Source organism: Macrotis lagotis, chromosome 6 (assembly GCF_037893015.1).
Source record: "Macrotis lagotis isolate mMagLag1 chromosome 6, bilby.v1.9.chrom.fasta, whole genome shotgun sequence".
Classification (NCBI taxonomy): Eukaryota; Metazoa; Chordata; class Mammalia; order Peramelemorphia; family Peramelidae; genus Macrotis; species Macrotis lagotis.
In genome coordinates, this window is record NC_133663.1 from 61,600,720 (window position 1) to 61,612,489 (window position 11,770).

General features: G+C 37.4%; 1 protein-coding gene across 1 annotated transcript; it reads left to right on the forward strand.

Annotated features, from left to right (window-relative positions):
* The first annotated feature begins 1,571 nt into the window (after positions 1-1,571).
* On the forward strand, positions 1,572-11,436 carry CCDC195 (coiled-coil domain containing 195). The gene is made up of 3 exons (XM_074192739.1): positions 1,572-1,839; positions 4,272-4,521; positions 11,304-11,436. Exons 1-3 carry the CDS (start codon positions 1,572-1,574, stop codon positions 11,434-11,436), a joined length of 651 nt encoding a protein of 216 aa, XP_074048840.1.
* The last annotated feature ends 334 nt before the right edge of the window (positions 11,437-11,770 follow it).

Here is an 11,770-nt window from a genome sequence, read left to right on the forward strand (position 1 = left end):
ACCCCAAATTAAGTGAAGTGATTTATCCATGGTCACACAGTGATTATGTTATTTTTGTCCAGTTATTTCAGTCACTGTGACCCTATAGTGGGGTTTTCTTGGCAAAGATATTGGAGTGGTTTGCTATTTTTTTTCTCCAGCTCATTTTACAATTAAGGAAACTAAGGTAGAGCTAAGTGACTTGCCCAGGGTCATTCAGCTAGTCACATTTGAACTCAGGAAGATAAGTTTGCCAGACTCTTACCCAGTGCTCTATCCACTATACCACTTAGTGTCTGGGGCTAGATTCAAACTCAAATCCTCCTGATCTAGATCTAGTGGCATCACCTAGTTACCTCTAAGGTAAAAACTATCTTTCTTCTGAAACAGGTCTATGGTTAAGTATTCATGGAGTTTCCAAAAACATGCTGTTCTTGAAAATGGTCCTCATTTCAGATTCTTGCTTTTCATTTGCAACAAAGAAAGCTTTTCAGGAAACAAGTAATAAAGGCTGCACTTGAGATCACGTTTCCTTTCTCATGCAAGATTAACTTCTAAATCATCTCCCCTTACAGACTCTGAACACGTTCTTTGCTCTGCTGACAGACCTTCTACAGAAGGAAGAGAGCACCGATGCCCAAGAGTGGCATTGCCCTACCTGGACCCTCTTCACCAACCAGTGTGGTGGCCACTGTCGTCCTCACATTGTAATCATATTCATGTTCTTCATGATCTCTATGTGCCTGTATTTTTAAAGATAATTCCTTAACCCAGAGTCAAAATGCATAGTTCATCACTTGGGAATCAAAACTAGGAAACATTTTTAGAAGAAGAGTCTTCATCCATGTCTCCTTTGACACGCTTTGTATTCATGTGAAGAGTTTCGCCATGGAGATGCCATTTAAAATATCTTCTGTCTCTGAACATAGGCAGGAGAGGGGAACTCAGAAATGGGTCTGTAGGTTAGTGGGAGGATGACTAGGATAGCTTGTAGACCAGGAATTCTTAACATCTTTTATGTCATGGATCTCAATGGTAGGCATTCTGCTGAAGTCTGTGGACCCTTTCTCGGAATACGACTTTTAAAATAATTGGAAGAAATGCAAAATGTCTTTGGTTCTTGGTAAAAAGAGATGTCCTTTTTTCCATCCAACATCACAGACCCCCTGAAATCTATCCAAAGACCCCTTAGAGCTCTAGACTCCAGGTTAACATCCCTCCCCCATTATAAAGAGATTAAAAAGTTAATGATGGAGATGGGGAGGGGAGTTCTTTTTTAGCAGGAGGGCAATACCCCTGAGCCTATGAATCTACATGAAGGGAAATGATCAGAAGAAAAACTGTATCCTGAAAACTGAAACCCTGAATGAATAAATCATGGGGACCCTCAGAATACCTTGATAACTGAATCCTAGCTCTCCCCAAGTGTTGAAAGATGGCACTGACTTCGATACAGGGAGGGAGGATATTCTATTGTTCAGGAGAGTTTAAGGAGAAGAACAACAGACAGGGACCCCAAGAGGGCGGCTTATTTCAGGAAGGTGACCTGACTACCCCACAAAGGACTATTAGTGGACAGTTGGCAAAAGGCAATGGAAGGAACCACTCAGCTCATGAGGGTGATTCAGGAAATGCGTTCTGAGATTAACAAGCTGGAAAAGGAGAATAAGGCCCTCCGAGTGGAACTGGACTTCAACAGCCAGAGGGCCTCTGCTTGGGAAAATAACCTGGAAGGAAACAGAAAAGAAGAGGGAGCCAAAAAGTGCAATGCTAGCCTAGGAGAAGATCCGGTCACTGCATCTATCGCCATTCACAGGACGGTATCAGCAGATTCTGCACTGGCCCTGAAGGAGCCCAAAGGTATCATTCATCTCATGCTACACCTGAGTTGTGCCCATATTAGCCAGAAAGAGAGTCCTCTGATTCCCAAATACAGGATTTTATTTGCATTATAAATTACACAGCAAGATCTGCTGGGATTAGTCAAAGATATCTTGGAGGAGCTTATTTCAGGGCTATCAAAGATATCCCCAAGTAGACCTGGGAGGGCAAAAGTGACAAGTCCCATGAAAAACAGAATGCTTTTTAAACCATCTGATTTCAAATGTGCCATAAAAATGTAGCACATGATATGCAAAATTTAAGAGCATGGGTTGTAGAGTTAGTAGACCTGAGTTCAAATTCTGCCTTTTGCCAGTGAGTGACTTTGGACAATTTGTTAGATGACCCTGAGACTCAGTTTCCACATTTGTAAAATTAGGGGGTTGGACTAAAATGCTTCTGAGGTTATTGCTAGCTGTAGAACCATAATTCTATGAACTGAAGTTTGTGTGAGGTCTCACAAAACTCTGCCAAGAATCTCACCCACTTTAATAAATACATTCCTGAGTTCAATACAGCCTGGTATATCATTTCTAAGTAAGTTATTTGGTTAATATGAATACTCAGATACCAAGTGTGGAGTCACTTATACAGTAGATTATTTAGTCTCTAAGTACATGTTTCCTTGTCTATAAAACAGGGATAATGATATGCCTTTTAAAGTGATTTGGGAAGGAACAGAGCAGAAATAGTACTGCATCAGTAGAAAAATTACTCTGCTTTCAATTCTGACTCAGCTGTGAGACATTGGGCAAGTCACTATCAACCTCTCTGGATTTTATTGTCATCAGAAACAGCAAGAGAAACTTTGGTAAACTGATCTTTAGGGTCCTTTCCATCTCAAATCTAGCACTAAATGTAATTTGTGGGTTAAATGCTCTTCAAAATGAAAAGCTGTATATAAATGTTCACTACTAGTGCTCGAATCCTGGAATATGTAAATGAGAATTGCTATACTCGGATATGTCTAAGGATGGGTCTCGTATATCTATCTGAGCAGCAAAGGAAATGGATCATATTTATTTCCATTCCATATTTCCTAAAATAAGTATTAGATTTGAATTATCAGAGCTTGTGTCATTGTTTAGACATTTTTTGTCATATCTGTCTATTTGTGACCCCATTTGGGGTTTTCTTGGCAAAGAAAGCTGAAATGGTTTGGCATTTCCTTCTTCAGCTCTTTTTTGCAAATGAATAAAGTGAGGCAAACAGGGTTAAGTGACTTGCCCATGGTCATAGAACTTAGAAGTGTTTAAGACCAGATTTGAATTCAGGAAGATGAGTCTTTCCAGCTCTAGACCCACCATTTATCCACTATCCCCACTTTGTGGGGATATCAAATCCTACATATGACAACCTCAATGTATGAATGTGGGGAAACCCCTTAATCTCTCTGGACCTTTCCCTTTCTGTAAAATGGGCATATTAATATCCATGATAACTAACCCATAGAGATCTTGTGAGCAGTAAATAAAATTACGTGTGCACATATATATATATATATATATATATAATATATATATATACAAAATATTTTTATCTGCATGAATGAAGAGAGTGCTTCAGAAATTTTAAGGAATCATGTCCATGCTAGTAATAATAATAATAATAGAAGAATTGTCATCATCCAAATCAATCATTCATTAAAGTTTTCAATCAGACTCCCTTGGTTGTCCATCCATTACAAATAGGAAACAAGTAGATGACTATAGGGATTGCATGAATAAAAGATATAAAGAGGAATACTACTAATAATATGTAGCATTTACCTAGCATTCAAGGCTTGTAAAACACTTGACAAATTTCTCATTTGATCGTCATAATATTGCTGCTAATAACACAGATGAAGACATAAGACAAAGCAGAAGCTGAGCAATAATAGCTAATATATCAAGCTTAACATGTGCCAGATCACTTTATAAATACTTTCTCATTTGATCCTCACAATAATCCTGAGATGCAGGTATTATTATTACTGTCCCCATTTTGCAGATGAGAAAACTGAGACAAACAGAATTAAGTGCCTGGCCCAGGACCACATAGCTAGGAAGCATCTGAGACTAGTTTGGAACTCTGGTCTTCCTGACTCCAGGTCCAGCTCTCCATCTACTATCCCACCAAGCTTCTTCCAGCTTGCCTTTCTTCTCTAATAACAAAAAACAAAACCCATTGTTTTACTAGTGTCATAGAGAAAACTAGGGCTAGAAACCAGCTTAAGGTTTTCTAGTTGCCAGATAAATAATCCAAAGCACTTCCCACTGGACCAGGCCACTCCCTTCTTGCCAGAACAAAATACTCCCTTTAATCAATAATGTTTGACTTTTGTCAACATCTAAACCAGAAATTTAATACATTATTTGTGGACTTAATTAAATGGGTGGACTTTATTTTCATGAATGTCTGCTACACAGGTAATATCATGACCGTTAGACGCTATACCATTTCCTCATCTGTTCATTCTTTTGCGGCCCGCGAGCATTGTAAATCGGGAAAAAGACATCTGAGCAGTGGAATTCTAGAAGCCCAGAGAATAATGAAATCACCAGCCCACTCTCCGGTTACAAAGCTAGCCAACGAAGATGGAAAGGGGTTTGCAGCTGATTGTTTTACCAGCAACACTTCTAATAAAAGGACTTTTCAAGACCATGTTTTTAAGTGCAGGTAATATATTTATATATATGTATATATACCCCACTCACATCTCTACATACAGACACATACATAGACATGCACATAGACATATTATACCTCACATACATATACATATGCATACTGACAATATATGAGATCATGTAAATGAAATACAAATCACATAATGTGATTGGTAGCATAATGAATAGTATACTGGGCCTGGAGACAAGATGACTTGTTCATACACTTACTAATTGGGTAACCTTGAACAAGTCATTTCACCTGTTCGGCCTCAGTTTTTTCAACTGTAAAATGGGGATAACAATAGTAACTTCTTCCCAGGGTTGTTGTGAGGACCAAATGAGACACTGTTTGTAAAGTGTGCTTTACAACGTTTGTAGTAAGTGATTAATAAGTACTTGTTTCTTTTCTTTCTTCTAAGTTTTGGAGAAACAAAAAAAAAGGTAAAAATATGGCCCCTGTTCCTCAAAGAGCTCATATTAATGAAATACCACACTGTTATAGGTACCCTAAAAACTGAACCCACCAAAAAGAGAATTGAAAATGGTCCCCTACAGGGACAGTGAGGATACCCACCATGACTCATTCCAACCCAAAAGCCAATGGTGGAGAGTTTGCTGCTTTGAGAGAGAGAAAGAAAGGTGATAAGCAAACTTCATTTAGCAACATGACAAGAAATCAGTCTTTTAATAGAATTGTATGAATTCTAGAGTTGGAAGTAACTTCAGAGGTCAGAAAGTCAAACCCCATCATCTCACAGCATGAGACCCAGCAAAGTTAAGAGTCACAATGCTTGGATCTGAATTTCAGTCCTCTGGCTCCAAATTCAGAAAACTTGGATTTTGGACCAGCAACTTTCCTTAAACACCATAGAAAACATTTGTTCGAAAAAATTGTGAAATAGGAAGATCTATGATGGCTTCTAAGAAACAATAACCCAATGAAATGTCTACTAAATTGTTAGTTCACAAAACTTTTACTGGCTCTTATATAGATGCAACGTTAATAAGAAGCAAAATATTGTCTCAAAAGTCTATCTTTAATTAGAGCTTATAAGTGTAATACCAGAGGGCTGCATTTACATTTATATTGGTTACCTAAAAAATCAGTTCTTCTGTTTTTCTGAAGAGAGAATTTTTGGAAGATTGGACTCAATTTTGCGGAAAGTTACTTTATTGTTGTTTTCAGATTTTACAATTCAATTTCTGTCTATAAATAGGAGCTATTTTTAATTTCATTTTTTATCCATCTTATGAGAAACTGTATTACTATTGTATTGTGTGTTCAGGTTTGGAAAAGAAATATATGGATTGGGCAGCTAGGTGACACAGCGGATAATGCACCAGCCCTAGAATCAGGAGGACCTGAGTTCAAATCCAGTTTCAGACTCTTAATAATTACCTAACTGTGTGACCTTGGGTGAGTCACTTAACCCTATTGCCTTGCCAAAAAAACTAGAAAAAAGATATATATGGATTTTTAGAACTGTGGATAGTCCATAATTTGAATAGCAGGTTCATACCATGGGGGTAGACACAAATTCAGAGACCTCAAACCCTGATTCTTGGCTTCCCTTTTTGTAATTCTCTAGACACTTAGGGGAAAAAAGGATGGGCAGTAGAAATCTCTCCAAGGCCTTCTCATTGAATTTTAAAGTAGTTTTGTATGATTAGTTCAAATTTTAGTAAATTAGGCTTTTGTGGACAGCCCAGGGATCACAACTACCATTCAAAATACTATTTCTATCAAATTTTAAACTTTTATAAATAAAAGTTGGAAAGACAGGTTATTTTAAGTTGAATTTTGGCACTAATTAAAAGAACAAGCTAAATGGTATTTGCATTAAAAATGAATGCATCTGGGGTCAATATTAATCACAATATGTACTGACCAGTTTATGCATGGGTTGAGTGTGACAACTGAGCATTTAAAAGCACCAGTAGAAGTATAATTTATTAAGCTATGTAAATCATTTGCTAAGTTGTAGTCATTTCTATTTTTCCAATTTCTTTCCTGGAGGGTAAATGGCCAAATAATTTCAATTAGATCATTATCCAGCCCACTGTTTGGTAAAGTCATTTATTATAATGAGAGTCTTTGGGAGAAATTATGAGAAATTATTGAGAAATCAGTTTGCTTGGGTTAAGTTTTTTAATCACATTAGGAATCAGACAATTTTCTTCATGAGGTTTTTCTCTATTCCATTTCTTTCTTTGACTCTCTTCCTCTTCCTTCCTTTCCTTTTGTACATTTCTCTTCCCTTCTCTTCCCATAAAAATGTCCCTTCCCCTTACTTTTTTCCTTCCTTTTCTCTCCTTTCTTTTTTGTCTTTTTTTTCCTTCTTTTCCATCCCCTCCCTCTTTTCCTTGAATACTATTCCAGTTTGTTCTACTTCAAAGGAAGAAAAGTAAATATGTTGAAAAGAGGAAGCAAAACTTTTGGCAAACACACAATTTAATAATTGCAAACTCTACTTACTCCTTTTCCTTCTAGAAGACATTAACTACATTCAAATAAACCTCTTCCTCCTTTATCCATTGCAAAATCCTTTATGTGAAACCTACCAAACCTCTTTTTACCAAAGCAAATGCTGTTTTAAAAAGAATAAGGCTTCACTGGGGAAAAACATATATCGTATTGTACTGGAACTGTACCACTGATGATGGACTATGAATCTGCAACCCAGAAAAGGGATATGACACTTTGGGGGCAGTTAAGCAGCAGAGTGGAGGGAAAACTAGACCTGAAGTCAGAAAGATCTGAATTCAAATCCACCTGCAGATTCATAATTGCTGTGTAACTCTGGCTAAGTCATTTGATTCTGCTTGCCTCAGTTTCCTCACTGTAAAGTGGAAATAATAATAGAACTTATCTCCCTGGGTTATTTTGAGGATCAAATGAGATCATTGTAAAGGGCTTAACAGCAACAGGTATATAGTAGGTACTATATAAATGCCAGCTATTATCATAGGTATTATTTCACTCAGCAGGAAGAATTAAGAGAAAAAAAAAGAAGGAGCAAATAAGCAGAATCACCACAAATACTTTGGGCAACCACAGGGCAAGCACAAAAGTTATTCTCAAAGCACCAGTTTAATAGAAATTCAATGGGGAGGGGAAGAGCCTCAATTAGAACCAAGCTCCTCTGCCAATAGTCTTAACAGGTGCCTCCTTCATTAACTCAAATGTCAAATCCCCTTCCAATATTTCCTTTGATGTTTCCATATTTTTTTTGGTTTTCACTATCTCTCCAGACCCTTACTCTTTAGAATACTCTCTTCAGCCTGTTTCTTTCTCCCATCTCTATTCTAGTTCACAAATCCTGCTTTTTTCATAGCATCTATTGACCACTAATTCGGGGGCACAGGCAGGAATTCCCAGAGACTAAAGTAAGAAATCATTCATCTTCTTTATCTGTTAAGTTAATGAGGAATTGATCATTTAGCCATATTTCTTGACTCTTTTTTCTATTAAATAAACAAAACTTGTGACCAGAAGTAATTGCCCCAACCACTTCTCTTCTATAATCCACACCCAGGAGCAGAAGGAATATAGCCATAGCATAATGAGTATTTTGTTTTAGGTCAGTGAAATTGCTCAGGGAAGGAAAAGAACAAGAAGGGGGGAAGGAGGAGGAGGAGGAGGAGGAGGAGGAGGAGGAGGAGGAGAAAGAAGAAGATGATTATGATGATGATGATGATGATGATGAAGATTCTTCAAACAGGGAAAGCCCTGAAATGGAGCCAGTCTCTAGTGGAATGTCATTCTTCCCAGGGGTGGTCTTCTGCAATACCATCTCCCTGGATTTTTCATTGCCTCAAAACTCTGCCCTCTCGATTGCTTCAATTTTCCTGCAGAACTGTGTATAGATACCTGATTCTAATGCAGCTCAGAACTCCCAAGCTCAAGTGATACCCAGTTTCAGCCTTCTCAGTAGCAGGAATTTATTTCTAGGCAGTCCCTGCTACCAAAAGGTCAATATCCTTGTTCCTCTGAGAAAAATCAAATTTCAACAACTTGATTAAAAGGGTTCTAGACTCTAATCCAAGAGAATTGGCACATATTCCTACTCCTAATGCTGATCCTAATGCTGTAAAAGAAAGGATGATTTGTACTCAAAATCTTCTATAGATCTATCATTGTGTGATATATTTCTACCTCCTCTTCAACTCAGTTTCTGCAATATTTGAATGAACCTTACTCAATGTCCTTAGGCTAGTCACAATCTTTAGGAGGCTTTAATTTCCTCTTTTGTCAAATCAAAAATATAGACTAGATATCCTAGAGTCTTTTCCAATTCTGACATGATATCCCAAGTGTATTGGGGATGGGGAAAGCTTGAAATTCTTTTTCATGTTCCTTTCCCAAAAGTATTACATGGGTTCATAACAGTTTTTGTACAGTGGATCCCTCAGTAAAACCTATAAACTCCTCAGAGTTTTTAAATACATAAAATAAAATACACATAGACTTGCAAAGGAAACCATCCAGATTGAAATATAATTATCAAGTATTTTTAAAAACAATTTCATGGAATTCAAAGTTCTTTCTTTAACCCTACCCCTGTTCTAGTTCCTGAATCCAACCTGGAAGAGAGTCAAACTGACTTTACGCAGCTCTAACTCACTTCAATACAATTCAAAAGGAAGTCAAGACATCACCCTTGTGATGATATTGGTCCTTTTCAAGAAGTAAGGACCACCACCAATAACAACATTTTTTTTCATATCATTGATTAACCATTAGCCAGGCAACATGTGGAAGAATTCTCAGAGATCAAAGTAAGAAATAATGATCTTCTTTGCACGTTAATCAAGAGTTTCTCACTCTATAACCAAAGCCCCTCCCCTAAAGGCAAGCTTCATGGATGCCAAGTATAAAAATTATCTTGATAACTAAGGGCAAGAGAGAAACTAGGGTGGACTGTTGTGGTGTCAATCAAATAGCAATGGTTCCTTGAGAGCTGCAAATTCATTTTATTTATTTAAACATTTCCCAATTACTTCTTAATCTACAACACTTCCCCCCACCCCTCACCTACCTCCCTTTTCTTCTCCCCCATCCACCATAACCACCTCTGCTCTACCCCATGGCAGAGCAAATTGACTTCTGCATCAGGAAGACGCTGAGTACAATTCTTGTATTTTATATGTTCTAGTTGTATAACCCTGAACTAATCAGCATTAATAGAAAGAATGTCCTTTACGGGAATTCCCTTCACAAATGAGGTTAAAAATTCGGTGGAAAAAGAAAAGCCCAGGTGTTCATGTTAATTAAATAGGAAGCTACCAGTTGGGAGGGGTGAAATGTGTAATCTCCCTCACAGTATAGTGACCTTGGATCCCTGCATTGCCCCCCAAGGAATGATGTGTATAACAAAATGAAAGTGCAACCTGCCTTAAGCATGGTTTCTGGTGCTTATCCAAAGTGCAAAACTTCCTAGTTATGATCTGAGAGGTAGGAAGGTTCTAGCTCATGATGGTATGAAAAATTAGCAGTCATTTATTTGGAATTGAGCCCTTTCTGGACATATTCTCAGAAGTTGTATGATTTTGTAGCAAAATTTATATAATTTATAAATAAATAAATTTAAAAATAAATAAATATAAATAATAATATAAAAAATACAGCAAGGAAAATAAGAAATGGGACAAACAATCATGTAAATAATTCTCATCCAAGTCTGAATAAATGAGCCTATAATTATTTAAGCAGGGTGAACATTTCAATAATTATCAGTATTTTTTTAAATTATGCTAAGTTCCATGAGGACAAGAAAGAATCTCCAACTTGGAAGAAACCTCAGAGGCCTCTAATCCACCCCTTCCTTGAATATGCATCATTCCAATAATATCCAAGCTTTTCTTAAAATGTTCTGAGTGGGAAAATCACTACCCTTCCCCCATTCCCACCCCCAAAACAACCTGTTTTGCTTTTGGAAAGCTCGAATTATTAGAAGGTTTTTCCTCATATCAAGCTTCCAACTTACAGCCTTAGCTGCTAGGTCTTAGTAGGCCAAGCAGTATAAATCAAGTCTAAACCTTGTAGACATAGCCCTTCAAATGCTTTAAAAAAGAGTGTCTCCTTTTATATACAACCCAAGCCTTCTTGTCCAAGATCATAACATAAGATAGGAACTTGTACCTGGTTTTCTTTTATATTTCAGACTCCTCTTTGCCATTTTTCCTGTTTTATTACTAAGTAATCAAGAGTAATTTAGGGGCAGGTGATTTCTCCTCTCAGGATCTCAGCTTTGATATCTTTGAAATAAGGAGGGTTTCCACAGTGGATAGAGCACTGGCCCTGGAGCCAGGAGAACCTGAGTTCAAATCTGTCCTCAAACTTAATAATTACCTAGTTGTATGACCATGGGCAAGTCCCTTAATCCCAATGCCTTGTAAAAAACAAAAACAAACAAAAAAGAATTTGGGAGATTCTATTTCATCTCTAAATTCATAGGTTCTTAGATTGAAAGCTAAAAGACCATGCTGAAAGTCAACACCCTCAATTTTCAGGTGAGGAAACTGAGGCTCTGAGAGGGAAGCATTGATTTTTCCAAGGTCAAACAAAAAAAAGATTTAAACTAATATTTTCTGACTCCAAAGCTAGCTTTCTTTTCCCTTTCTTACTCTTCTCCCCTTCTATGTTTAATAATGCTTTAAAAAAAAAAAGAAATACTAATCATTTATTGTGTTGGATTTAACAAAATGCTAAATATTTTATCATCAAATCGGGCTTACCCGAGCACTCAGCCAAAATGCTAACTTTCTCTTGTTTCATCTCTTTCCCAGGGGCAAGATAAAGGCAGTGAGTTTCCTGTTGCCCATGGAGATGTCATCCTATCCCAAAGACCCAGATTCGATGGAATGCACACAAAATCTGAACCCAAAGCAGCTAAGCACCATTATGGAAAAAAACATATGAAACTGGTGAATTTTTAAAGACCAATTGATTCTGAAGATGAGAACCTTAGAATGGTCACTCTGTATCCAGGTGTCAGATTTCTTCTGCAAAGTGCTTTTGGCAAGATACCCCCTAGGAATCACAAAAGACTTTGTGTTGGGTCATTGGCCTCTTGTTCAGCAAGGTGTCCCAGAATCTGTTGGTAATGAGATCTATATAGATCTCATTCTTGTACCTGGAGATCTGACTTGTGCACTGTTGGCTGCTACCACCAGCCTCCTGCTCCTAAATTGGGCAACTTCATACAATAAAGACATGTTCCATGTGCTCAGACTGAACTGTACTTATCTCCCCA

Coding starts and splice junctions, on each gene's coding strand:
- CCDC195 (XM_074192739.1), top strand. CDS start 1,572: ATGGAAGGAACCACTCAGCTCATGAGGGTGATTCAGGAAATGCGTTCT. Junction 1,840..4,271: donor GGCCCTGAAGGAGCCCAAAG/GTATCATTCATC, acceptor TCTGCTACACAG/GTAATATCATGACCGTTAGA. Junction 4,522..11,303: donor GACCATGTTTTTAAGTGCAG/GTAATATATTTA, acceptor TCTCTTTCCCAG/GGGCAAGATAAAGGCAGTGA.